Source organism: Musa acuminata, chromosome BXJ2-3 (genome assembly GCF_036884655.1).
Source record: "Musa acuminata AAA Group cultivar baxijiao chromosome BXJ2-3, Cavendish_Baxijiao_AAA, whole genome shotgun sequence".
Taxonomy (NCBI): Eukaryota; Viridiplantae; Streptophyta; class Magnoliopsida; order Zingiberales; family Musaceae; genus Musa; species Musa acuminata.
The window spans coordinates 6,880,168-6,907,488 of record NC_088340.1 but is presented as its reverse complement, the minus strand read 5'-3'; the positions used below and the strand labels follow the sequence as shown (position 1 = coordinate 6,907,488).

Below are 27,321 nucleotides of genomic sequence, written 5' to 3'. Positions count from 1 at the left end.
ATCCACACCAATGTAAAAATTTATTTGATAAGTGTTGCTAGTATATAATGAAATTTTAACTAATGAGTATACTAATATAATTATTTTTAATATTAAATATATTTTTTTATCTAAATAAAAATTCATGCTTACCTTATTTTATATTTTATGTTACTGATGTTTTATTTTTATTTATTCCTATGATTATTTGAGTTCTTTTAAATATGTTTTAAAAAATTAAAAATATTTTATGCTATATATACTATAAAATTATGAGCGAATTCTGAAAAAAAACTCTTAAATTTGATAAATTAAATTTTCGTAGAATGTTTTTTCATAAATAATCATTTTATCCTTGGCTCCTATCGAACCATCATCATCTCAATCCTACAATATTATTTTGTTTTACTCATCGACTATTCTTATAATACATGAAGATAACAATGAAAATAAATCACATAACGAAGGAACGACCCGTATGGACGATGCAAATGGAGATCGGGTTTAGGGTTGCAAGTAGTGGCAACTGACCCTTGCGCGAGGATCAACTGCAGGATTTTATTCGAGAAATTTATCCTAAAATTATTTTTATAATTAAAAATATGTATTAATTAAACTGACGGCCGAATCAATTGACCTATGGTCGACCCGGCCGTCCAATGACCCGAATAATCCAAGTGGACCGGTCTCCGGTTCGCCTCGAATAAGTAAATAACTATGTTTTTAAGGACAAATATGCTTATGTAATAGATTGCAGCAACGCTATTTACTAAAATTAAGTACTAAGTTGACATTAATTAGATGTTAGGGACCAAAATGTAATGAAGCAATCGTTGGATTAGGAGATCAATTATAATTCTACCGGCTCTTGAGATGGTGACGTAGGCATTACCGTATTTTGGAATGCAAGGGTTGAAGGGCCAAAAGCTCGTCGGCATCTCGTCACCTTCCGCTCGAGCGCAGAGGGGGAGATGGGGACGTTGTCGGTGGCCTTCGATTCCAGGACCGGACAGCTAATCTTGGTCGCCCTCCTCCTCATGATCGCCTCCTTCTACGCCGGAACCCTCTTCCGACCCGACTCCTACTCCTCCGCCGCCATCGTCCGCTCCACCACTCCGGATCCCGGTCGTTCTTCCTCATCTCCTCCATCCCAAGGTACCTTTCATTCCTCACCGTAGAAACCACTTAGATCCGGTCAAGTAACCGATGTTTCTGCTGTTGTCGCTCGATTGCAGGGGAGACCCGGTTCCCGAACAAGGTCGCGCTCTCGTATAGGACCAAATCCATTTCGATTCCACCCAGCGGAGTCAATGTATGCCCTATTGAGTACAACGAGTACATTCCTTGCCACGATGCCAATTACACGCGAAGTCTGATCAAAAGCTTGGATATTTCGAGGGAGGAAGAACTTGAGAGTCACTGCCCGCCCCCTGAGAGGCGACTCTTTTGCTTGGTGCCCCCGCCGGTCGACTACAAGATACCCATCAGGTGGCCCACCAGCAGGGATTACGTCTGGCGCAGCAATGTGAACCATTCGCACCTCGCCGAGGTGAAAGGGGGGCAGAACTGGGTGCATGAGAAGGGGAAGCTGTGGTGGTTCCCAGGTGGCGGTACCCACTTCAAGCATGGCGCTTCCGAGTATATTGAGAGGTAGCATGTGCATTTGGACCTTTTAGATGCTACGTTGTGCAGAAAACTTTAGCTTGAAGTTGGGCTTTTGATTTGTCAGAGACTCGGTTTGTGAAAAATATACTGTGAATAGTTCAGATTTGCCTATCTCTGATTGCTGAATGCAGGCTGGGAAACATGACAACAAATGAAACAGGTGATCTACGTACAGCAGGAGTTTTTCAAGTTTTGGATGTTGGTTGTGGCGTTGCCAGCTTTTCGGCTTATCTTCTCCCACTAGACATTCACACAATGTCATTTGCTCCAAAAGATGGTCACGAGAATCAGATTCAGTTTGCTTTAGAGAGAGGTATTGATGCGATGATCTCAGTGCTCGCCACAAAACAATTGCCGTTTCCTCGCAACTCATTTGAGATGGTTCATTGTTCACGTTGCCGTGTTGATTGGCATGAAAATGGTAAACTCTTCTTGTACTATTACTTTTTAACATTTTTTTCCAAATATCATGTGTCATTAAGTCACCAATATTCACAACATTGCCCATTTTTAAACCTTAGATTTTTATCTAATATATAATATACTTACTTTCATTGATGTTTATCAGCGGAAAAATCTTATTTGCTTAATGTGGCAGTCAAATGCTGTCAGTCAAATGTGTTCTGTTCAGAGAAGCTTTTTATCCATGGAATCTACTTTTTTTTTTCTTGGTGATAGTTATGTTGCAAAGATTCTTTAGATCATTTCATTCCCATTTTTGTTTGTCTTGTATATAACATTGCATTATGCAAAAGAACATTACTATTTCTTTTGTTTACATGTCAGGCTGTTCTATGCCTTTCAATTGTTTGTATATATGCATGTCTTTCTCCTCAAGCATGGCAAGTAATTAGCCTTTTAATTGAGTTTTAGGTCAAAAATGCTGTAGGTCACATTTATCAAGTTAAGAAAACAAACTTGAAGAGAAATCTTTCTTTAAATCATTGGCTATAATTTCAATAAAGAAGCAAATTGAATCTTAACTTTTTAGTCACTTGAGAATTATGGGAACCAGTTTATAGGGCATTTCATGTGGCATCAATGAAGTCCCATATTTTGATAGTTATTGAGATTGCTTTTTTGAGATTTTGCAGATATAGTTTTGCAGAATCAATATGCCTTGAAGGTTTGATGCTATCTCTTTCCATATTTTTTTTCAAAATGAGAATCATCATCGTTCTCCAAACTGCATGCTGTATAGTTTTTTTATCTTTGTGTGGAAGGGGTAGATAGGTTACGTGGAGGTCTCATATTTGACATGATGCATTTGGATCTTGATGTTTACTTGAATTATTTTACAATTCTGTCTTAGATGGCATACTGCTCAAAGAGGTTGATCGTTTATTACGACCAAATGGATATTTTGTCTATTCTGCTCCACCTGCTTATAGGAAGGACAAAGATTTTCCAATGATTTGGGAGAAGCTATCAAATTTGACCTCGGCAATGTGCTGGAAGCTCATTGCTCAACAAGTCCAGACTGTTATATGGCTCAAACCAGAAAATGATTTATGCCGACTGCAAAATGCAGAGAGGAACCTGTTAACCGTATGCGAGCCGGAGGATGATACTGTTCCTTCATGGAGAAGTCCACTGAGGAACTGTCTGAAATTGAATGTTGAGCAATCAAACTTTCAGAAACTCCCTCCTAGGCCTGAACGGCTTTCAATATACTCAAAAAGTCTCGAGAAGATAGGTTGGTTTTTGTTTATGCCTTGTCAATGTAGCTACTTTAAGAGTTTCTCTTTTTTACTCTTACTTTCAGTTTGCATTAAGGAAAAATAGAACACTGAGGGAAAGAAAACAAAATCTGAAATAATTAAGGAAGTAGAATAGGCATACTTGATCTATCAATATATATTTTCATGTTTCATTATGTGCTGCTTAGCAGATCAGTAAATACTGCACTCTCTGACATGTAAACAATTCTGTTTTGTAGAATGGTGTAACATGCTTGACATCTAGAAATGAAATACCAATGATTTACCTTTCTTATATTGGCATGGTAGTGAACAAGACTTAACCATGGGGTTTGGGAAGGGTCAAACTTATGCAACTTACCTCATATTACTTGTAGAGATTATTTTTATGATTTGAACATATAGCGCCAGGGTTTAAATTGCACAACCTTACTTCTTCTACATATTATTATTTCTATAATTGATATTCCTTTTCAAAGTGTTAATTTTACCTATGTTACTATATGACATATTTTTATTTTAAGAATTTATGAAAATTTCCTGGTCATTCTTTTCTTCCTCATAATTCCCTTAAAGTGTTACTACCCAAAAAATATAATTGGTATGTTTACCACAGTACCTTTAACTATCTGTTGTATTGGCATATATGTCCACCTTAAATTCATTCAAATTCATGTCCATCATACACTTTTATGGTTATGGAATTTAACATCCTTCCAATATCCATGTCCAAGTTCTCTATCCACTGTTATGAGTGAATTCAGATATATGCATTTCCAATATTTGGACCTATCCAATTGGTTCTTGCCCCTAATGAAATACTTTTTCTTCATTGTTTCTCATTTAGTACACAACATCAGTTCAATTGACAAAGAAATATGTGAAAACAAATATTCTCCATATTCAAGGATCCAAAGATGGAAAATATTCTCCATATTCAAGGATATAGACTGGTGATCCAAAATGATCAAAGTAATCTGTAGCTTATAGGCCACTTACTAGTTAAACTTATCCTGTGAGTTTCTAAAGTGCCTATAGGTCAAATCATCCCAAGATGAAAATTCATAGGTGAGGAGTTCCGGATCACCTTTTCTTTGTGGCTACAGGTCACCTTGATCCTTGTATCTTTAATTTATGTTTATTCTCAGTTTTAAGGATCCTCACTTGGAATCTCTATATCTAAATGAGGGGGTTGTGATAGGATACATACCTAACTAAAGAAAAAATCAATATTTCAGATTCAAGTTCGAATGATAAAAGTTGAGTGCTGATCAGCACTATCATGTTCTAGATCTTACGAGCCTGGTAACAAAATTTTCCTTTTCGTATCTCCTACTTGTTCATCAAGTGACCATCAAATGAGCAAACCTGAATTTATTGGAAGTTTTGAGTTGATCTGTGTTCTACAATTTACACCACAAGTAAATTGTTCTTTTGGGTGATGTTTACATCAAACCGAAGTGTCAGTTACTAAGATAATCATATGTCTATACAATTTCACACTGATGTTATTTACATCATCTATTTTTATTCCACTGGACACCCTAAGCAATCATGAGGACTGGATTTTGCTTATAGACACTAGAAAAAACCTAGATCATTCTGAAGAGTGTGGATTTACCATTTGAGTATTCAGTATTGAACTTGAGTGGACATGTATATAGATATTCATAGCCAATTTTCATTTGCATTTGTTAGTTATCATGATTGCACCATAAACTACTGTCTACTGTTGCTACAGATTAATATATTCATATATGGACATTTTATCTTCTTGTTGGTTATGTGGGCATTCTCTTGTTTGTTTGAAGCTTGTCACTTTGTTGGATATAATAACTAATATTTTATATTCCCAATAGGGGTCACTCCAGAGAAATTTGATATGAGTGATAGATTTTGGCAAGAACAAGTTCGTGAATACTGGAGATTGATCAGTGTCGACAAGACGGAGATTCGAAATGTCATGGACATGAATGCTTATTGTGGTGGATTTTCTGTGGCACTAAGTACTCTGCCCATGTGGGTAATGAACATTGTTCCAGCAACCATGAGTAACACCCTTTCTGCTATTTACGATCGTGGGTTGGTTGGTGCTTTTCATGACTGGTGGGATGTTGTCAATATATGTTTATTATTAATCACTCTTTCTGTCATAGTAATATTAATATCACTCAATAATTATTCTATAGGTGTATGCCTTTTTCAACATACCCACGTTCATATGATTTGCTCCATGCTTCTCATCTTTTTTCTCATTACAAAGACGGTGGCGAAGGTTGTGGCATAGAAGATATTATGCTAGAGATGGACCGTATAATTCGTCCTCAGGTATCTCTTTAATTACTAATAATTATTTACTTAAATAATGAAAATTTTTTTTTCAGCTTGTAAAGTTTTTGTTGAAACATTTAGTTACTTGAAAGAAAAATGTGTCATCTATATGCTGAGAACATCTTACCAAATTATGGCTTACTGAAATTATTTTTGAGAAAAAAACGAAGTTGAATAGGATTATAGAACCTTGAAGGTGTCAGCTAACTTATTTGTTTAAGACTTTGACTGTTTATTACAAGGTCCTAGGTTCGAATCCCACTTTTGTCACTTACCTTATAAGAAAAAAGCAGATTATAAAACCTTGCTTTACAATTCAAGCTTATCAGTCTTCGATTTGTTAGCTGCCTTGTTTCTTATACAACACTGATAAGCACAAGTTATTTGTTCGTATTCTCCTAAATGCTAACCTTTTAGCACTCTTCTGCCAATAGTTATTCAGTTATCCCAGCTGTTATGAATCGTGGGCTTAAACCTGTTTTACTATGCTATGCCTATCCAGGGCTTCATCATTATTAGAGATGAGGAGTCTATTGTTTCAACAATCAGAAATCTTGCACCTAAGTTCCTTTGGGATGTCACATCACATGTGTTGGAAAATGAGGAAAAGAAAAAGGAGCCCGTGCTAGTTTGCAGGAAGAAGTTTTGGGCTATTGTTTGAGGTGAGCTGGTTTTGTGAACTGTTCTTTTTTTTTCAATTTCTTTTGAAAAAAAAAAGTTCACAAAACTGAAGGATTTTGTGAACTGTTAAAATCCTTTTTCTTGGTGTTTGGCATATCAGGTTTATTATTTTTTATTTGTGATATATGACAAATTATCATATTTTCCTTCAGTTTGCAGAAGAATGATATGTTTCTAAATGAACTCAATTACAGCGGCAAATATTGGTTATGGCGTGTGGCTGCTACACATCAAATACACCAATTCTTAAGCATCAAGTTTGCCAATCCATGTATTGTGCAAGTTCAGAGACCATCATGTGGAAGAAGTTTTGGGATATGGTTTGACAAACTAAGCATGCTGCGGTTTCCAACTGAAACTGGGTTATTGCTGATAGAGTAAAAATCTAGATATTGCATCTTAACTAAACCTCCATTCTCTTCATCTGTATGGCTTAACACTGTCATTTTAAGTTGATAATTTGTGTTTACTTTTATTTGCATCTCAATGTGTTCCCCAATCAAGTTTTGTGAAAATTTGTCTAGCTTATATCTTTATACCTTTCTGATGCCTTAGGACAATGTTTCTGTTAAAGACATTTCAATATTTAATGCATTGTTTGCAGAAGTGATATATGCATGCCAGTCATAAAAATTTTTATAAAAGAAATATGATTATGGCATAGTGATTTTGCATATCTACCTGAGCAGAGTTGACTTGTAGTTTGTATTCTTGCAAATTTGTTTTTTCATGTATCTAAGCCTTACTATTGTATTTCTATGTCTGAGACCTTGTTGTTTAGATTAAATTTATTTATTTTTAATATGAAAACTCAGAGATACCCGTATGTATGCATACATACATACATATAAATATAAATATATATATACATTTATATATATATATACATTTATATATATACATACATATATATATATACATATATATATATATATATATATACATATGTATATATGTATATATATATACATATGTATATACATATATATGTGTATGTATTGATAAAACCCTAAAGTCTTATCGTCGCTCTGATACCAAATGATAAGACCTTAAAGTCTTATCGTAGGCTCAGATACCAAATTATAAGACCCTAAAGGTCTTATCGTAAGCTCTGATATCAAATGATAATACCCTAAAGTCTTATCGTAAAAAAGAAAAGAGAAATGGATGATCATTTTGAAGGGATCGGTCTCCTTGATCGCTTCGAGGGGATCGATCCTCCTTAATCGCTTCGAGGGGATCGGCCCTCCTTGATCATTTCGAGAGGATCGACTTCCTAGGGTTTGTCAAAAGACAGAATAATATTTTTCATAGATAATTAAAAAGAAATAATTACATCCCTATTTATAGAGTTCCATCCAGAATCCAAGACTTGAACTCTAATAATAAATAAATATTAAATAAATATTTATTTGATATTAAATAAATATTTACTTGATTCTAATTGAATCAAACCGACTCAATAAACAACTGGATTAAATAGACTCAAAATATTATTTATAGAGATAATAAATAATACAAATACCCTTCATTAATCATCAGATAACGAATCTAAAAGCCAACCGACGTTAGGAAACGTCACCCTTATCTACATAAAAAACCAGCCAACCAATCACGTCACGCCAAATCGTAACCAAATCCAACGGACAGCCAAACAAAAAGCATAAGCAAATAAAAAGGAAGCAACCGCCTAAAAAATCTCGACCTTTCCCTCCATTTCATTCCTTCTCCTCCCCCCCACTTGCCTCCTCCTCAATGGAGACCATCATCTCTCGTTGCTCCTCCGCTCCCCTCCTCCTCCCCAAACCCTCCTCTCACCATCCCCGACTCCCTCTCCTCTCCAAGCCCATCTCTTGCACCCTCAAGAACTCCTCTCCTGCTCCATCTCCCCACAAAAGGAGCTGGATCTCCCACCTCCATCATGGGCTGGCAACTGCTGCCCTGTCCCTGGCCATCAACTTCTGCCCCGTCCCGTCCCTTGACCCCCCGGCGCTCGCGTCGGAGTTCGACGTGCTGAGCGAGGGCCCTCCGGTGGAGTACGTCGTCGATGACGCCGGCGTCCTTAGCCGCGTGACCAAATCGGATCTCAAAAGTTTGATGTCTGATCTCGAGAAGAGAAAGAACGTTCACATCAATTTCATCACTCTTCGTAAGCTTACGGTGAGTCGCAGCAATTTCCCCTTTCCAGATGACTCGAATGTGTGATTTCAATTGCAATTATGCCCTGACTTATGTTCTGCATTTTGCTACATTGTTATGCTTTTGGACAAACAAGATATTTGCACAACTAATTGCAGCTGATAATTTTGGTTTCCAGAGCAAGGCGGATGCTTTCGAGTATGCTGACCAGGTGCTTGAGAAATGGTATCCAACAGTAGAAGAAGGCAACAACAAGGGAATAGTTGTACTGGTTACCAGCCAGAAAGAAGGGGCAATCACAGGAGGACCTGCCTTCGTTCAAGCTGTTGGAGATACTATTCTGGATGCTACTGTGTCTGAGAATCTTCCAGGTAAGGCAATTAATTTTCAAGGATTAAACAGTTTCTTCTATACAGAGAATCACACACCAAGCAAGTAATATTCTAATCTAAACTTTTCTACTTAATAAAATTGATGCTTACATATAAGCATGAAGATGTAGTTCTTGGCTTTAATGTATAACATGAAATATTATATTACCTGGAGGATCCTTAGTGATATGATATTTTCTGAATTTTGTCTTGCATTTCAAGCTCTTTGCAATGTTTGCAACCATGATGAACGGTCATTAACCAACAACATATAATGCAGTATAAATGCTTAAATTTTTTTGTCAATCAATATAAGTTTTTACACTAGTTCTATGTTCATGATTTAGTGAAAGGACATATCATGTGCATTCATACTAACTATTGCTTATTTTAGCTACTGGTGATTTTAGAGCACCTATGTCATTAGCTTGGATCATAAATAGGATGTTCTGTCTGTATCTTTTAGAGTTGTATGCCCAATATGTGCTCGGATAATAAATCATTGCTGAATTAACTTTTCAACTCACACAGAATCTTAGCTTTTGAGTCATGGATTTGATGTCCACCAATTTCTTTTAGTTTATGTAAGAATTTGTCTTAGAAACCTACTCATTTTCCAGAGATACCTATATATGACCTAAGACTCTGGAGCATATACGTCAGTATGCCAAAATAATCTGTTCATCATTTACTTGATGTATTATAGCTCACCGTAATAAGGTAGTTCAAACCTTATATTTATGAGAGGAATTACATGCTGAAGATTGAAATTCTAAAGTAACCCAGTATCCAACGTGTTCAATTCTGAAACATTGTGCTTATAAGCATTCATTCTATGGTTTTAGTTAAGTTGCAATAGCTAAACAAACTAATGGGTTTTAGGCAAGGATTTGGGCATAATTTTAGATACATTTTCTATCTGGACATATCATAGAACTGATACTCTGAATTTTCGAGTATAAGGCAGTTCATCATGAGCAATATTTGTTACTTGTAATCCATAGCTTTGGGCATTTGTTGTTATTTTCTCTGTTTTACATATTAAGTGCCACCTTTAACTTCATTTGTAAAAAGGAATTAAACTTGATTAATTTCTCCTCTTGGGAAACCTGTGAATTCACTGTTTAAGACAAAAACTAACTAGTTTAAACAAGTGAGTTATTCATAGATTACAATTGCTGTATACTTTTGTCTTGCAGTCTTAGCTACGGATGAGAAATATAATGAAGCTATAGTTAGTGCCGCCAAACGTCTAGTTGCTGCCATTGATGGGCTGCCAGATCCCGGAGGACCCAAGTTCAAGGACAACAAGCGCGAATCCAATTTCAAATCTAAGGAAGAGACAGAAGAGAAACGAGGGCAATTTACCCTCGTAGTTGTAGGTTTGCTAGTGATTGCCTTTGTGGTTCCCATGGCACAGTATTATGCTTATGTCTCCAAGAAGTAGGTTCTCCATGTATAATAATCATGAGCGATGGAAATTCTAATTTAAATTTGTATCTACTGAGAACTGAAGCGCAGAGAATTTTGGATTGTAAATTGTATGCCAATTCACTTTGGCTTGCATTTCTTCAAGTATCATCAAAGCTTACTCGTGTAAAGGAATGGGTTCATGTTAAAGTGTCATTTGTGTATTTCGAGTGCTTTATCAATGTGTTAATTAAGGTGACATAACAATCTCTTTCATTCAAATTTCTTCCTATCTAAAATAGAATCCTTTCACAAGGAAACAACTTGCCCATCAACCGAGAATCTTCAAGTATCATCAAATTTCTTCCTATTACTCTATTATCATATCAAAAAATTATTTTAGTAAGAATGAAGTTAGGCATGATGCTCCCGTCAAATCGAGATATAGGATCAATATATATTTAAAAAGACCATTTTCACAACTCAAATCTTGTTGGATCAATCTTATCGTCACACTTAGTTCCACTCTCAAAAAATTAATTTTATGTTGTTATGTACTGTTTAAAGTTTTGACATAGTATATATTATTTTCAAAAAGTATTAATTCTATAATCTAATTACTTGATCCATTAGTTTAGTCAATGATCCCATGACATCAGATATTGTCGGATGAATCTCCAATCCAATCATGATAACTATATATATTAAGTGTTTAGAACCTATTGGGTTTAGATTGTTCCTTTTTTTTTTTTTTTGAACAAAGAACAATCTAAACCTTATTATTGAGATCTGCCGAAGTTTGTCGAAAAATGACAACATTATTGAAAGATCTAGGAAGATGAGAGATGACAGTACTTGAAAACAGGGAACTGGTTTTAGATTGTTAGTCTGTATTTGGCAAAAATGAGAAGGAAAAGCTAGCAAGAGTTGACATGAACAGGTTGTCGTGACCGATGACTCTTGGATTGGGAATGGAGAAGTTGGTCCAATCACCAGAGTAATACAAAACGTTCATACCTCCAACTTATATCAATTTCTCACACATGCAAACAACACTAGAATTTCTTATTTTTGGCACCCATAGAGTTTGCTGACAATGAACTTGTATTGTTCATGGAGCATTCATTCCTTCTTAGCATCCTAATGAGGAAGGAGAATCACATAAATAGAAACTACAGAGATCAAATTTGGAACTGAGGAGGAGCTGACACCAAGAGAGGAGGTATCCATCGAGTTCCCGTTCCACACCTCACCATGAAGGCCTCATACTTGCAACTGCAACTCCTTCGCGGCACGAGCCTCAGCCTCGAGGGTTGGCTGCCAAAGAATTGTGGTTTCAGCCAGAAGAGATATCACCACATAGGGATCCATGTTTGAAGCCGGACGACGATCTTCCAGGTATCCTAAATTTGGCACAAACAAATGGTCAAACATGCAACAGTTCTTCAGAGTTCATCTGCTATGGTTTCAGAGACAATCAGATCTGCATCAGCTGATGCAAGTGCAGTTGAAAGGAACAACACACACCTTTGCCTTGTTTCTCTGTGTCACGCCCCACGCGAATTGAACAGCCACGATTCGCCACTCCCTGTGACAAGAAGGGGTCATCATGGCATTCAATCAAACACTAGCATTTGAAATGAGAGAAGACGGAGATCGAAAAGAGTGGTAAGTTGGTTCTGGTTATTTACCCAGGAGAAGGTGTTTATGTTTGCCGTCTCATGTTTCCCAGTCAACCGGCGTTCATTTCCTTCTCCATATGCACTGATGTGATCCATGTGCCTGAGTGATAGATTGAGGATTGCCTTCTTTATCACTTCATACCCACCCTCTTCTCTCATTGTCTTGGTGCTGCAATAACAAGCATACAAGTCAGGAGCAGATGACAGAATAAACAATCTGTCAAGACCAATCAAAGGTAAAATCTACAGATTTTTGTTTATTTTTCAGCTGAAATGACTAGTTTTATGGCCCTAAATTGCAGCAAATGATGCTGATCACAAGCATTGTCCAAGTTCAACACAAAGATAAACTGATACCTAAATTTTCTGTCTAGTTCTAGTTGTATCCTTCTTTATTATCTCCTTAACAATGCATAAACACCTACTTTTTCTAGTTTCCTATGTATGCATTCTCAACAAGCTTTTCTAGATGGTAGCTCCTTTGGTCAACCTTCTCAAGGCAACCCTGGAACTCTTTTGTGGTTTCAGTCTTTTAGATAACATCACTGCCACCTGAGTCATGCTACCTGAAATTTTATGTGGCCATATAACATTCATTCTAGGAGTTATCTTCATGGAAATAAATGAGCTGCCTACTGCACTCTTGTTCCATTGTTCCAACTATGCCATGGGTGAAAACAAGAGCATGTTACCTGTAATTGGTGTGACAACCTGCACCATTCCAGTCACCCTATCCATGCAATGAACAACTCAGAATTGTTTGAGATTATACATGTAAATCTTGTTCCAGCAGTATGGTGCAAGTACCTCTATTGGTTTTGGATCGAGGGAGAGTACAACACCTGCTTGCTCTGTGATTCTCTACAGAAGACACAAGATGAAAACATGAGGATCATAAATTTCTGGAGAAGACAAATGATTCACAGTGATCCTACTCATAATGATGTTGAATCACTTTCAGCATTCATATCTCATAACTTGCACATACATATGCTTTGATGTCATGTTATTGAATTTCATCAATAGTGTATCCTTAACAGAGGGTTTGAGCATGATCGTTTTACAAGTAATATATTATGCTGAGAGACAAAATTAAATGAGAGGTCATTTGCTCCATCAGGATGGCTTACAGATTCAGCAAGTGCCATATCCTCAAGTAGCAATGTTGAATTACTTTCTTATAATACCATTGCATTATAAGATCGAGAAATACTGAATTTCTTCTAGAAGTCGCATAAATTAAGATACATTTTCGCTAGAAAGATCAGGGACTAAAAGATTCTTAAGCTTGAGGGCAATTAATGTGGTCCAACAAAATGATTTAGACAAAGTCTCTCTCTCTAACCAGTCTTATGCTTTAAATGAGGTCACAATAATAATACAAAAAATAAAGTGCTTTTGTGGCTTGAAGTGCATCCACCACATGTATTTCTATAATATTCCTCTGATAAGAGAGTTTATCAACTCCTTGAAACTCAGGTCAATGCTAAATTGTAGAAAATTGATCAACTGTTTTTCATTTTTCCTTCCTGTTCGGAAACTAAAAGGTGACAGCTAAAGATTACCTCAAGAATGTATCTTGAACACCATATATGATCTCCTGCTTCAATTCCTACACTTGGTCCAACTTGATATTCCCACTGCACAAGTTAATTTGATCATCAAATATTTAGTTGATAACAACTAATACTTTCAGAAATTCAACACTACAAGTATGATTTTTATTCTCCATAAATGCTCCTAATTTAAATCTATATAAGCAGGCAACTAATACTTTAGAAATCCAACACTACAAGTATGATTTTTATTCTCCATAAAAGCTCCTAATTTAAATCTATATAAGCATGCGTAAACAAGGATGGCACATAATTTCTAAACTAGGAAAATTATGAGAATGCGTCAGACAGCAAATGGTTAGACAACATACTAATGAGTCAATGTACCAAGTAACATATGATAGAACTATCACATGCTTTCAATATTGGCAAATGAATTAAAGAATCAGTACATGTAGAAAACAAGGTGAAGCATCCTGAAAAATGCAAGAAACAGGAAAAAGTTATCTATACCTGTCCAGGCATAACCTCCCCATTAGTGCCACTTATGTTGATTCCAGCATACAAACATGCCTTGTAATGAGCATCCGAAATATCACGACCAAATGTTTTATCTGCACCCACTGCACAGTAGTATGGCCCCTGAAGCAATTCAATGTCCACAATTACTAGTATTATTATGTTCCTTCTAGTTCGACTATTAACATGGAGGTTGTGTCCAACATATTCCGTGGTTCTATCAATTATGGTGAACACCAGTTCAGGGTAATGTACAAATGCTCCAACTATGATTCATGATCCTGGCAGCAGTAATTATGAAAATAACCAAAATTTCATGTCCTGCTCACAGCTTCCAAGTCAAAAGAAACTGCACTGAGCCATCTCTCTTCTCAGTCACCTACCTTGTTACTATGACTTCAAATATGATTACATGCTTGTCAGGATAGAACAAAAGTTGTTACCTGAGGACCTGGGTATCCCCCCACAGGCCAGCCAAGAGGCCACTGCACATTTGTTTGGAGTAAGGTATACTCCTGTTCTATTCCATACCTGTAAGTTCTCAAGAAAGAAATAGAAAGAAACAGCATTTCTTCTCAGTCCAACAAGTGGAAACAGAGGTGTCTATAACATGACTGAACAAGCAACTCAGGTGGTTGATTCACAATATGTATGACCGCGTTTTACTTTTCCCTGTCTTCATGCACCATATATCTAATACATAAAAGAAACTCACCAAGGCACTTCATCAATGACCTTTTGGTCACTAAATATCTGAGCAGCTCTATGTCTCTTGTTGGTAGGTATGGGCTCTCCACTTGGGGTATATGAATCACAAATTACCTTCACAAGAATGCATGTCATTGAAGTACTTGGATATTTTATAAATGAAACATGGTGAATTTTTCTGCTTGTTTGAAGAGTATTAAAAGATATATTACTAACCAAGATGTTGTTTCCTCCTCGAAAAGGGTCTTTAAAAATAGCCTGAGGACTGAAGGTAAAAAGGAAATAACTTAGAACAAAGAAAGCATGGGTTATCATCTTGCAAGCAAGTTTATGGAGAAACTAAATACAGATATAGAATCATATTTCCTACTATAGAATGACTTCACTGTCTTCTCCAGGAGCTTGTCCGGTGCTTGATCCATCATAGTTCCATTTTGGTAGCTCTGATGCGTGCTCCACAGGCTTTGATATTGTCTGAAATATTTCATCATGATAAAAGAGCTATTAGCGAGGAGGAGCAGAAATACAGTTTTTGTACCTGATTATTCTTTCAAAGGTAAAACAACTTAATATTTGACGCGAATGTAAAAGCATACCCGTGATTTGCTTCTGATGTCAATGCCAGTTCCTCCAATCCTATTTGAAGCATGAAAACAATTTGTTTTTCAGTCAAAGAGTTACACGTCATAGCCGATATCTATCTCTATCACATGTATACTGGCTTGCACTTTAACTTGAACCATACAAGTTAAAATTTTCAAGCATACAAGCAAGAAAGAAAGGGAGAAACTAAGATTCTGAATTCAACATGTTGTGTTCCCTCTCAAAGCTATTTCATCTGCTAGTCTAGTTCTCTATGATTCAGAAATCGCGTTGCTAAATTTATTCATAATATACGCTTCAATTTACCAGGAGAAAGGATGAAGTTGTCATTGTTGCATACCAGATGTACTCTGCAATGATTTTATCAGTGAACGGGGTTGTGTCCAAGTTAAGTAGGTCCTCCAACCTTGATACAACACCATTTTCAGACTTGACAGCAAGCACTTTGAATGCAGAAATTCCTCTTCGGGTCTTAGGCCTTTGGGCATTTAACAGTAGAGAATTCCACATCTTTGATGTTATCATGGGCCTTCCCTGAAGTGAGTTGCTTGGGAATCCCATTTGGCATTGCATGGGGGAGACCATCATCTTAGCCATATTTTCCTGCTACCTCCCTTCTGAACTTCAATTCAGAAGTATGAAAATTAAGGGTCAAATACCAAAAAGAAAAAAAAAAATAGCATGCTTTATTCGGACAGGAATGAAAACTAGTTCCATTTTCCTCGCATACATAAGATAGATAGCTTCTCTACCTGCTAAATACTTGCACTTACAAGTTCAGAGAGTCGAAGCTAGTAATAAGACATTCCTAAGCTTCAAAGGACAGGAATGAAAACTAGTTCCATTTGCCTCTATTCATCAAGCAAGCAAAAATTGGCAGGAAAATTTGAACTTCGGATGTTTCTGTTCATATTAGCAAAAAATGATAAAGAATGAAGTGGCTATTGCCTAACTATCAAGTTACCAAAAGAACAATAAATTCAACTGCCAAGACCTTATTCTACCCATTCTCAATGTGATTGGTGGCATTCTGAATTCCAACGGATACAGTTTCTTCACTGTCTAGAATCTCTAATTTCCTTTTCCTTTCTCTTTGTTCTACAATATTTTGTCAGCACGAACCAGCCAAATGCTCACAGGATGTGACTCATAAATTAATGACCAAATAATCCAATCCGATGCCCATTGTATGTTAAACAATTACATGCAGTATGCTAGTGCCTATAAGCTCTTTGTTGCTGTGTAGCAGCCAACCATTTCTCTTACTCTGTAGTGCCGTTCAATTAATTATGTTAAGTAATTACATGTAGCATGTGAACATAAACCATTAATGCTCAAAAGACCACCAAAAAGCCTCAAGAACATTCACAGAAATTGTAATATCCAAGACTCCACAGAAAACTAATAAATGGTTACTGTATGCTCTGCATCCGTATAGGGATGAGGAAGAACATAAACACCCATAAGTGCCTATAAAACAACCAAGAAACAACAACATTCACAGAAACTGTAATATCCAAGATTTCCCAGAAAACAACAAATTGGTTGCTGTGTCCTCTACATTCGCACAGGGAGGAGAAAGAAGACCACGCTTATCACACTGTCGTCCAGGAACACAACCACCCAAAAAATCCACAGTAACATTCACAGAAACAGTAATATCCAAAGGTTTCTGACAACAAGATAATGCTTACTGTGCGCTCTATTTATGTACAGAGCGGAGGAAGAAAACCGAGAACCGACCCAACCATGTTGACAGGACAAGAAAAAGGACTTTTCCTGAGAGTGGCTTCCATGCATGCAAGTAGAAGAAAGCACAACCCAAGCTCTCCAAATACAAGAACAACGCACAGGATATCTCAGACGAATAAACTGCATGGCCAAACAAACTGAGACGTGAAGAAGGAAGCAGCATGACATGGCAGGCTTACCAAAGAGGCGGAGAGTCCGAGCAGGGAGGAGGAGGAAGGACAAGGAAGACTGTCAGTAACGAGGAGCAGTAAGTAATATAAAGGGGACGTTAGCTTTCCATAGATAGGGTTGGAACGTTGGGTGGCGGAGAATTGGCAGTCGCACTTTGGGGACGGCAGAAGGCCACTGCATGATGATGCATTAGATAAGGCTCCAAATCCTTCCACATTTATTGGAATTGAGTGGACACATTGATCCAATCAATTTTCCAATCATTGGTTGAATCGATGTATCAAACGGTCACACTGCAGATTTAATATCTGTATAGCACAATACAATTTCCTAATTAAGTTTAAATACATGCATATTTTAAAATTATAATTATTTTAATTAGTAAATCAAATCCGATCGTTCAACCGATCATATCTAAATTTTATATCTATGACTGATGAAACAACAACTCACAGAAAAGGAAAGAAAAGTATGTAGATTTGTTTACCCAATTTAAGCACACGCTGACTAAAATTGTGGCTAAGTTGAGTTGCAGCATTCAATTATCTATCCTTTTGATAGAAGATGGATCAGTGGCACATGAAATGTAAAGTTGGGTCAAACAAATCCTGATTCAAGATAAAACTCATGAGGAACAAATATAACATTACAACAAAAATGAATATTTGTTTCAGAATACAAAATAACCTCTACATCACAAATCCTCAGTACACAAGAAGAAATGACCTACGTATAAAATTTACAGGTAGCAAAGGTTAAAGACTGGTCCAAAAAATAAAGCCAAGCACTCGAATTAAAGAGCACAACTAGAAATTGGTTATTGACCATTTGATAAAAGATCACAATTTGAAGTGACATACACCACGAATCAAGTTCAACTGTGATAATATATAATATATACATGTGTATTCTGCAACTTTCCTGCTTCTCACATATGGCAGACACAAACATAAATATAATTCCAGAGTCTGGTAAGTGTTACTGTGGTACAATCTTTTTAACATGCAGATTTATGGCTTAGTAGAATTCACGGTCGGGCAAGATCAAAGGAGCAACCAGAGTCCAGATATATAGGGCAGCAGTAGCCCACTCGGTGCAGATCCGCACCCATACCGATGTCCATCCGACATCAATCAGCTCTGAGCTTTCAGAGATTGAACCACTCCATCCAGTGAGAAGCATGGCTGAGTACATACTGGCTAGGGCAAAGATAAGGTGGAAGAACGTGTATGAATAGCTAACTGGCCGTGCTTCATTTTCTTTCTTTTCTGGTTTTCCTGATTCTGCATCACCAGCTTCGAGCAGTGGACTTCTCGAACCTACAAGATAATCAGTGTTGACGGGAAGTGGTAAAATTGGAAAAGCTAATTAGTGAAAGCATAAGCTACATATAGTGCAAGGTGCTGAATTGCCTCTCATAGAAAGAATTTTGGTAGGCATCAACATCTACTCGAATCCTTAAAGAAGAAAAAAAACATAATATAATTATGGTTACAATGATGAATCTTGTTTAATGAGAACCATTAAAATTTTCTGTATCTGGAACCAACATAAATTCTGCTCCAGAGACAATGTCATTATTATGGATAGAAAGCTAAATATAAATGTAGTGAACAGAAAAGATGTTGAGTTTAATCGGTACCTGATTTTGGAGAAGATGGCGGTGATAGAAAAGTAGTAGACGATCCTGCCCGAACAGCAGAATAGACAACAGAGAGAACTGTTGTGAGCATTCCGAGAACCAGCGTACCAGTGGAAACTTGTTTCACATGATTATGAAGACCATTGCATGCATAGTCTCTCGGCTCACTCGAAAGACCACTGTAACATAGGTATGCACAATAAATTGAGATTACAGAGGAAGGCAAGAGGCTCCCGTTCACCTATGCAAGTGGAAAAGTTAATCACAAAATAATGATGTAGGGTACTTCTTAAAATTATAAGAAAGACGAATAAAAATATATATTTTTTCCGTTGCAGCACATGCATCCAAGATGTTATATGGAAAAAAAGTGGCTCATTCCTTAAATTAACAGTCACATAGAGCATATATAACTAACTTCCTTCATCCATATATCTGTCCCAATGATTTTGAGTCTAGCATCCACAGCTACTGCTTAGGATTTTCCATCCTTGGCCGAGTAAGGTCCAGCTCAAACACCAAATGTGAGCCCAACATGGTCAAATTCATAAGTTGAAACTTGGTCCCAGTCTAGCACTCAAACGAGTTACAAAACCAGTTAAAACCACACCCAATTGTGTTAAAATTTTACCACAGCCAACAAAATAAGGTCGCTTAATTCTTTTGTAGCCCTAGCCTAATCCTCTTTTGCTCTTCACAAGCAAGCAATCCAAGACAAGCCACAGCAATGCTAACTACAACATCACCAACACATGGAGTGACCTGCCATTGATGACCCTCTCTTTTGCTCTCGACCTTTCATAACATGATCTCAACATGTGCCAATTGCAAATAATCATGCCTTCTGCCGTGACTGCTACCACTGCACTTCAGTATCAACGTTAGCCGGCCAATTGTTGGTTCCAAAGCCACTTCAACCCTCCTCCCACATGGGTTGCTAATCTGAGTTTCTCTTGCAAAGTCCAGGGTTTTCTTTACTACCTTATGATCTATAGATTCAACAGTTCCTGACTTGGTTAGGATGGGTTGGATGGAGTTGTAATCACGGATTGGAATCAGGACAAAATGTTGTTGCCATGCTACTTCATCTTGATTCAGTCTTTTGTGGTGTCTCAAATAACCATTAACAAGACATGTCAAACTATATGCATGCCTGATGTAAGGCATATTATTGTCGATGATCTTTAAGCTTGAGATGTGCTGGTTGATATGCCTGGATGAGAGAGCATTTGCAGGTGTCTCAAATAACCATTAACAAGACATGTCAAACTATATGCACGCCTGATTTAAGGCATATTATTGTCGATGATCTTTAAGCTTGAGATGTGCTGGTCGATATACCTGGGTGAGAGAGCATTTGCACCTATGACCAATGCTACATGAGATGCCTGGATTATAACACATCATGAGCAGAGGGAGCTCATGCTATGCTTAACTAAGATAGTAGATCAAGCCAAAGTCACCTGATTTTCATGGAGTGGATATGGAGGTCATTACAGACATCAGATTACACCATGGGATACCTAGGGCAGATGGAGCAAGAACAGTAACAATATGGCAGCAACAGTTTTATTTTTCATATGACTCATCCATCAGTACCGCATAGGCAAATAGATGTTTGGATACACTGGATCATAGCCAATGTATTTATCATACCTAAGGCACTTTTAGCAATGGGCACGTTGTGTTCATGATGTAATCCATGTGTTTCACCACATAATTTCACTTGGTGTACTTGTCTATTTCTTTTACTTCTTGTTGCTAATTGGAACCATGTCATTGATGTTCTGACTGAAGTATAGAAGATTTTCTTCGTTTTATTTCATAATGTCAAATATTTCTGAAATTTTTCCATGTACCGCCAGAACCTTTTTTAGGTGTCATGGTCAACAACTACCCAAATCCAAATACAAAACATTGAAACATGGTGGATGGTATGGGTAGGAAAGACAAAAGAGAAGATCCCAAAAAGATACCCAAGTATCATGATGGAATTAGCCAATTTCTCTCTGCTCCAAAAATCAAAAAAATCCCCGAAAGAGCCATCAAAATTCATAGGCTATCTTCTTAAGTGGGACTCCAGTGCACTAACTAATAGTCACAGCCAAATGTCTGGAAAAAGCCGATTAAGAAATGTATTCCATGGCATCTAAGATCACGGTGATTGGGATTCCTTGGGGACACCATATGGTCCTCCAACAGTATAAAGTTTTGTTTAAGATATAAACAATTTTTGTATTTCTTATTAAAGAAAATTAATGGACTGCACAAATGTGTATAATGCATACATGATAAAACTACTAACAAAACTCAGATATTACAAGCCAATATGATGATCATGGAAATCAAAAAATTAATGAAAATTTTGATTTAGATAAATGCACATTAATGCCGACCTCATAAAAAAATTAGCAATATAAATACCTGAGGGTGTAGTGCAACAATAGCAAAGACAAAAGCAAGAATCATTGTCATGACGATAAAGAAAACATTGAGACCACAGTCATGACCAGAGGGGTTGAACCACATGAAGAGCACTCCCGAGAATGCATATGTTGCTAGGTAGCACACTACTGTTATAGACAGCAAAGCAACATACCTGCAGGGTCAAATTAAGACGTTGACAAATTAAAGAAATGCTGTAATACTAGTTCTGAACAGTTGCAAGTAGCAGAGTTACAAACTTGCCATTTCTGCTCATCTTTCTCGACCCATGCATCATTCCATGTGTGCGTAAAATCGAGAAGTATGACCACTTGAACCAAAAGAAAAAAACCAGAACCAAATTTTGACAATGTTTCTGCAGAAATAACAAAATTGGGGATGAGGAAATTACTGTTTGAGCTGAAGCTCCATGTCCATGGAGACACGTTAGCTTGTTGGTAAAAGAATGAATATCAACATATGAAGGATTATTATGAAGTAAAAAACTACTAATGAAATCATGTTACAGTGTTCTACTTATACAAAGAGATGCATGTGCATGGACAAATATATATTATACATCTATGTGAACAAATAGGTCATCAACTAGGTACTTTCCATCAAAATGCAGGTGAAAGTATAAATAATACTATCACGAAGGATTGTCCTATCCCAAGGACATGCAAGAAAAAATTTTCGTTGTGCTTGGCTACCATGCCAGCTGTATGATCATCAGAAGGCACATAGCAGTGGAAAGAAACCATTGTGGTCTTATGCTCTTATTGTAAAAAGTGTGGTCTTAATGTTCTCATTGCAAACATTTTCACAATGAGAAAAACAGCTCTATGATAACAGGGACCATGAAGAAAAATACAATCTGTCCTTTTGAAACAAGTTTGTATTATGAGTCAATAGGCTGTAGGCTAGCTTAGGAGAATTCCTATGAGAGCAAGAGAGAAGAATAAGCAGGATGAGAATAAAAAAGATCATGGTGAGCAGTTGACACAAAGTTTAGCACCAGTCTCACTCATTTTTCCAAGAATTAGTAAGAGAAGAATAAGCAGGATGAGAATAAAAAAAAAATCATGGTGAGCAGCTGACATAAAGTTTAGCACCAGTCTCACTCATTTTTCTAAGAATTAGTAACCTTGTTAACTTTTTAATAACCAAGCAATCCAGAAAGTTGAAGTCCTTTCTAGTATTCTGGACAAAATCTTGAAGCTAGATGCATTTAGCTTACAGATAATCTTTGGTTGAAAAAAGTGAATTAAGAGAGTGGAAGCATGTTGTAGATCACAAGTGTACAAGTCAGAGTATGACCATCAAAAAGACGAGAATGGTCATTTCAGAACAGGTGTAAACTTGGGTTTGTCATCAACTACAAAAGGATTGAACTTCCAACTTCTTGTCATAGGGGACCTCACCGCATATTGTGGCATGATGGTTGACTTTTAGTAAGTTTTTCAGATTAACACATCAAAAGACATAGTAGCAGACAGTATGCTGTCTTTCCTAGAGACAACAAATTCCTTCATAATGTAGTTATTCATCTATTTAATTAAAGCAATATATCAAGGAAGGTCTACGGTTTCAATCACAAAGTCCAATTAATGGAATTAAGCATAATAGAACAGAATATCATGAACATCTGACAGTTACATATACATTTCCAGTAATCCAGTGAGTGCATACTAAAATCAGAACTTGAGTGGAATGCTCACTATCTTGCTGACAATGAAGGGCCTAAGGCAGAAATTCAACTAGATGTTTATGCTAGCACAAATGACCACAAAATTAAGGAGCATGCATGACATAAACAAATTTATCAGCAAACATGAAGTCACTGCCATAATGATGGACAGCTAAACACAAAAAAATACTCATGACAAGGACAAAAAAACAAAAAGTTTCACCGATTACCATAGATTGTAATGACTATGTTTGGAAGGAAAAACATAAGAACAATGAGCAGTGCCCAGATAATAATTTTCACGATCCATCCACCATGGTGCCATGAATCTCGTTTGTCATTCTGGTCCTTGACACCAATCATAAGCAGAGCAAATATTGCAAAGAACAAGAAATTCCCTAGACTGACACGAAGGACAGCATTGGTCTGAAACCATTCTTTTGGTGGGGCATGGGTGAAATTATTTATCCCTGCATAAAAAGGAAGAGTTTAAGTATCTAATTTGACAATAACTCATTCAGAAAAATCAATTGTTGTACATAATCTTACAAGGTATGCAATTGATGATATAAAGATAAAGTCTGAACTGTTCTTTTAACATGGGAAATAATCTCAGCAACTACTAGAAAAAAAAAATCAGACAAGCAATTAAATAAACTCTCCAATCATACCACAAGTGTGGTTAGATTATAATTGTATCATACCAGAAAGGGATAACTAAATGAAAATGTAGCCCATCAATTAACTAGCTATCTGTACCTCTCTTTCTCCTTGATAGTTGATAGCATTTAAGAGATTCCAGAAAAGTCAAGACTAACAAGTGGGGACTGATATCCAAAATTTCTTCATAAAAATAACTGTTGCAACAATTCTGCATATTCTAAGGGCTTATTAGTATGGCCACATTATTGCTAGCAAAATAGTAGAAATAGCAAAAATCTCTTATAAATCCCTAGAAATTCAACCAAGTAATAAGATTTGCTCTCTAGGTTCTTCATCGCCTATAATCATCAGCTTCCACTCCTGGATTATGATGAGGCACTGTCAATTAACAAACTGCTAATCCTCCATCCTTATATTCAAATCATTTGATAGAATTGAAGAAATGAAAAAGAATCTCAGCCAAACAAAACCAAATAGTTCCTTCTTAGGTTCAGGCAAAATAGCAAACAAACAAACAGATGATTATTATTAATATCTCAGAATTTGTCTCTAGCTCCAGTGCCGTGATGAGAAACTTGCAAATTTCCTTGTCCCAATTAGGTTGGCTCCAAATGCTTCCATGTCAATTTTGTATTTTCTACATTATAAAGCCCTAGTTTTTGATTCACCAATTTTTGTTTCAAGTAGAACTTAAGAAATCCAATAAAAACTCATAGTTTGCTTGTCAAAGCCTGCTCTTAGCCAAGCCTAATTGATAAGCTGCCTGTGACTGATCTATACTGAATCACCAAAGAGTAGCCACTCTTATGAACAAAAATTAGGAAAGAATACCAAGTAAAACTAAACACGAAAACAAAATATCACTGTTATTGTCTTCTTTCGTGGATGGTATTAGTTAGCCGGTTCTTCATCAATCCCAACTTATCTGTAATATGAAACATATATATTTTAAAACCTACTTCATATTGGGATCAGATTCTATAAAATACCCAAATGGAGGAGCAAAGCTACATGGTGGTCACTGACCAAGGAGGCTATGGTGTCCCTTGACCTGACAAATGACACCCAACTTCCTGACCAATGATTGTTTAAACCAATTTTCCAAATATTCATAAATTTTACTCACCGTCACTCAAAACTGAACTTTTTAAGTGATACATTGATGTCAAATATATGAAAATGATTTGTATTTAGTACATCCACCATAAGAGTTTTCAAGATCTGCAGCATCAGAATTCCTAAAAAGGATGTTATATCCACATATGCATATAGATGAAAATTTTACTGAGTTGCTTTTCAATTCTATTATCCATCATGTAGACTTAGGGGTTACAAATAATGGTTTATACATTTAAAGTTATAATTACATCATTTTTAATTAAAACAACTAAACACATGGTTGATAATTTCTCGTTGTCCTCCCTTAGGGATGTTTCCTCGTTTTGCCCTCAATCATAGGATAATTCTCGGATAAGTGATTGACACTTCTGATAAATATTCCTCCCTCAAGGATCATGAAAACTTTTATAAATACTGTCATGATATTAAGTTCAAACTACACACAAATTCTTCATAAAATATTGACCTTTGAATATGAATAAGATGGATGTTTAGCTTATAATTATTGCACTAATATCTTATGAAGTACTAGAGAAAGATGAATAGACATAGACCATAATTTTTGTTTGTCTCAGCCAAAACAATCTTTTATTTCTTTTTCATATGCATTTGAGCACTTCTTATAAAAAATAGCTTGTTGATTTTCTTCTCATACAAAACTAACGTATATTCATACATGTAATATCCTCAACACAGAACAATTTATTTCCATATCCCTGACAAATCCTATACTACCTCAGTTGTTTTCATATTCACTTTGTTGCATTTATATCAATATTTATATTTAGACTTTATACGTTTTGGGGCAAGCCACTTTTAGATGTTACTGGGTGAGACAAATTATTATCATTTGGACATCAAGCCATTGAATAATTAAATAATAAATCAAAAGGACTACTAATAAGGAATTAAGTGCCCTCCAGTGTACCAATCGATTGCTGGATGACAGGATTATTGCATCACATTGTGTTATTTGTGACTGACCTATACTCACATCAAATCTTTTATCAATAAGATATTAATCGGAAGAATATCATGAGTCAAAACAATGTCCAATAACATCCACACATGATCAGCTAATGTTGTCCAGCTTGAAGTGTTGTAATCATCTCTTCCTACTGTGAGTATAAGAAGTTGCATCGCATTCTCGCCCTAATGAATTCTATCGCCTAATGGCACCTAAAAGGGCAAGATAATTAACATCAAGATCATGAAAATCTTGTACTTTCTTCAGACTAAGCTCAAAAGTCTGGCAGTCCAATTCGACTAATCCCTCAGACAGCAACCACCTTAGACCTTCCAACTTGCAGTACTGTGATAATCCCCTTCCTCCTGTGAGTATAAGAAGCTGGGTAACATTCTTGCCCTAATATTTTCATTTGCAAGGAGACATGGTAAAAAAAAATTTGGTAAACATTGGCTCTTTAAAAGGAGATCATTAACATCAAGATCATGAAAATCTTATACTTCACCAAGAACACGATCTAAAGTCTGGCGATCTAATTCGACTAATCCGTGATAAAGCCACCACCTTTAGCCTTCAAACTGCATGTTTGTTGCCTGGAAACACATGGACAAGTATCATTCCCCTCGTTAAACATAAGAATCTTCTCCAGACAACCAAGACGCCTAAGACACTTGGTTCCTCAATTCTGAACAAATCATGGTCTGATTTGACATGGCAAACGCGATTCCCTACTTCGTTTTTTCATCCCTCGCAAGTAAAAGCCCGATTGACGCATGCCGCAAGACGAGTGTAATTATCACCAACAAACAACCATTAATCACGAGAAAAATGACGTTTTGGTGGGAAGAATCGTTCGCTTAATGTGATAGGAAAGAAGGACACGAGAGAGGGCTTTCTGCGTGTGTCAAACCTACATGGGATCTTCTCGAGAAGGGGGGCGGCGACCTCGCGGAGGATCCAGGAGATTATGAGGGAAAGGGCGAAGAGGCCGCAGTAGCCGAGGCGGGCGGAACGGCGGGAGATACCGGCGGCGACGGAGGTGCAGAGCCCGCAGGTGCAGGTCGCGCAGCAGGACGCCAGACACGATGCAGCCCACATGGTGGCGATCAATCGATCGATCGATCTCTCTCCTCTGCTCCCTTCTCTTCGTTGGTTACCTCTAGAAGCTTTCGGATCTTATCACACACGGTACCGAACTAACATGCCAAATAGGCATCAGTCGTGGCGATGCAGCTCAACCCAGTCATCCGCCAGTCAAACTATATTCTCCTGCATATGCGTATTGCGGAGATTCCATACAAAAGGCTTATTGCTCTCTTTGTACACATTTTTTATCTCACTAAATTTCGATATTATTTTTTATATTTATATAAATAAGGAAATTTTACAAAAAAAAACTTCTTTTTTTGTTTTCCCGATAAACGTCCCCTTAACAACGTTTTTTACCTAAAATTAAGAATATTCTTTTTTTCTCTCTTTTTTTCTATGGATCGATCCAATTATAATATTTCTATACTATATAATAATATTTTTAGCAATCTTTAAAAGA

The 27,321-nt window shown here is 36.7% G+C and overlaps 4 protein-coding genes across 6 annotated transcripts; 2 read left to right on the top strand and 2 right to left on the bottom strand.

The window, feature by feature from the left end:
• The first annotated feature begins 863 nt into the window (after positions 1 to 863).
• Positions 864 to 6,892, top strand: LOC135582667 (probable methyltransferase PMT7). Of its 2 annotated transcripts, none has more exons than XM_065098694.1 (8): positions 864 to 1,134; positions 1,215 to 1,629; positions 1,776 to 2,065; positions 2,957 to 3,340; positions 5,204 to 5,450; positions 5,534 to 5,672; positions 6,178 to 6,337; positions 6,551 to 6,892. In XM_065098694.1, the coding sequence occupies exons 1-7, from the start codon at positions 951 to 953 to the stop codon at positions 6,334 to 6,336; spliced, it is 1,818 nt and encodes a 605-aa protein (XP_064954766.1). In that variant the 5' UTR covers positions 864 to 950; the 3' UTR covers position 6,337; positions 6,551 to 6,892. The 2 variants fall into 2 exon arrangements, with proteins under 2 accessions (XP_064954766.1, XP_064954765.1); XM_065098693.1 differs by having other exon boundaries at positions 6,509 to 6,892.
• A 1,170-nt stretch (positions 6,893 to 8,062) lies between these two features.
• On the top strand, positions 8,063 to 10,500 carry LOC135607135 (UPF0603 protein OsI_019212, chloroplastic-like). Its single transcript, XM_065098692.1, has 3 exons — positions 8,063 to 8,516; positions 8,674 to 8,866; positions 10,066 to 10,500. The coding sequence occupies exons 1-3, from the start codon at positions 8,112 to 8,114 to the stop codon at positions 10,311 to 10,313; spliced, it is 846 nt and encodes a 281-aa protein (XP_064954764.1). The 5' UTR covers positions 8,063 to 8,111; the 3' UTR covers positions 10,314 to 10,500.
• An 820-nt stretch (positions 10,501 to 11,320) lies between these two features.
• Positions 11,321 to 17,430, bottom strand: LOC135607136 (glutamine synthetase leaf isozyme, chloroplastic-like). 2 transcript variants are annotated; one of them, XM_065098695.1, is made up of 14 exons: positions 17,276 to 17,430; positions 15,685 to 15,966; positions 15,338 to 15,377; positions 15,112 to 15,215; positions 14,958 to 15,006; positions 14,749 to 14,855; positions 14,477 to 14,564; positions 14,028 to 14,156; positions 13,524 to 13,598; positions 12,766 to 12,819; positions 12,651 to 12,688; positions 11,968 to 12,127; positions 11,804 to 11,864; positions 11,321 to 11,679 (listed from the first exon to the last, which is right to left on the bottom strand). In XM_065098695.1, the coding sequence occupies exons 2-14, from the start codon at positions 15,939 to 15,941 to the stop codon at positions 11,540 to 11,542; spliced, it is 1,302 nt and encodes a 433-aa protein (XP_064954767.1). In that variant the 5' UTR covers positions 15,942 to 15,966; positions 17,276 to 17,430; the 3' UTR covers positions 11,321 to 11,539. The 2 variants fall into 2 exon arrangements, with proteins under 2 accessions (XP_064954767.1, XP_064954768.1); XM_065098696.1 differs by having other exon boundaries at positions 15,685 to 15,961.
• Positions 17,431 to 18,060: 630 nt separating this feature from the next.
• On the bottom strand, positions 18,061 to 26,978 carry LOC103977725 (uncharacterized). The gene is made up of 6 exons (XM_009393316.3): positions 26,687 to 26,978; positions 23,254 to 23,493; positions 21,598 to 21,709; positions 21,334 to 21,508; positions 18,910 to 19,150; positions 18,061 to 18,586 (listed from the first exon to the last, which is right to left on the bottom strand). Exons 1-6 carry the CDS (start codon positions 26,868 to 26,870, stop codon positions 18,285 to 18,287), a joined length of 1,254 nt encoding a protein of 417 aa, XP_009391591.2. The 5' UTR covers positions 26,871 to 26,978; the 3' UTR covers positions 18,061 to 18,284.
• Positions 26,979 to 27,321: the final 343 nt, after the last annotated feature.

Bases quoted from the DNA above. Each gene is read 5' to 3' on its own strand.
- LOC135582667 (XM_065098694.1), top strand. From the start codon at position 951: ATGGGGACGTTGTCGGTGGCCTTCGATTCCAGGACCGGACAGCTAATC. The intron at 2,066-2,956 runs GTAAACTCTTCT...ATTCTGTCTTAG, and splicing joins TGTTGATTGGCATGAAAATG to ATGGCATACTGCTCAAAGAG. The intron at 5,673-6,177 runs GTATCTCTTTAA...ATGCCTATCCAG, and splicing joins ACCGTATAATTCGTCCTCAG to GGCTTCATCATTATTAGAGA.
- LOC135607135 (XM_065098692.1), top strand. From the start codon at position 8,112: ATGGAGACCATCATCTCTCGTTGCTCCTCCGCTCCCCTCCTCCTCCCC. The intron at 8,517-8,673 runs GTGAGTCGCAGC...TTTGGTTTCCAG, and splicing joins TCACTCTTCGTAAGCTTACG to AGCAAGGCGGATGCTTTCGA. The intron at 8,867-10,065 runs GTAAGGCAATTA...TTTGTCTTGCAG, and splicing joins TGTGTCTGAGAATCTTCCAG to TCTTAGCTACGGATGAGAAA.
- LOC135607136 (XM_065098695.1), bottom strand. From the start codon at position 15,941: ATGGCTAAGATGATGGTCTCCCCCATGCAATGCCAAATGGGATTCCCA. The intron at 15,378-15,684 runs GTATGCAACAAT...TGCTTCAAATAG, and splicing joins ATCATTGCAGAGTACATCTG to GATTGGAGGAACTGGCATTG. The intron at 14,856-14,957 runs GTTAGTAATATA...ATTCTTGTGAAG, and splicing joins GAGGAGGAAACAACATCTTG to GTAATTTGTGATTCATATAC.
- LOC103977725 (XM_009393316.3), bottom strand. From the start codon at position 26,870: ATGTGGGCTGCATCGTGTCTGGCGTCCTGCTGCGCGACCTGCACCTGC. The intron at 23,494-26,686 runs GTAGGTTTGACA...CTTTTTATGCAG, and splicing joins CCTTCTCGAGAAGATCCCAT to GGATAAATAATTTCACCCAT. The intron at 19,151-21,333 runs GTATTTATATTG...CCACTTGCATAG, and splicing joins TTGTTGCACTACACCCTCAG to GTGAACGGGAGCCTCTTGCC.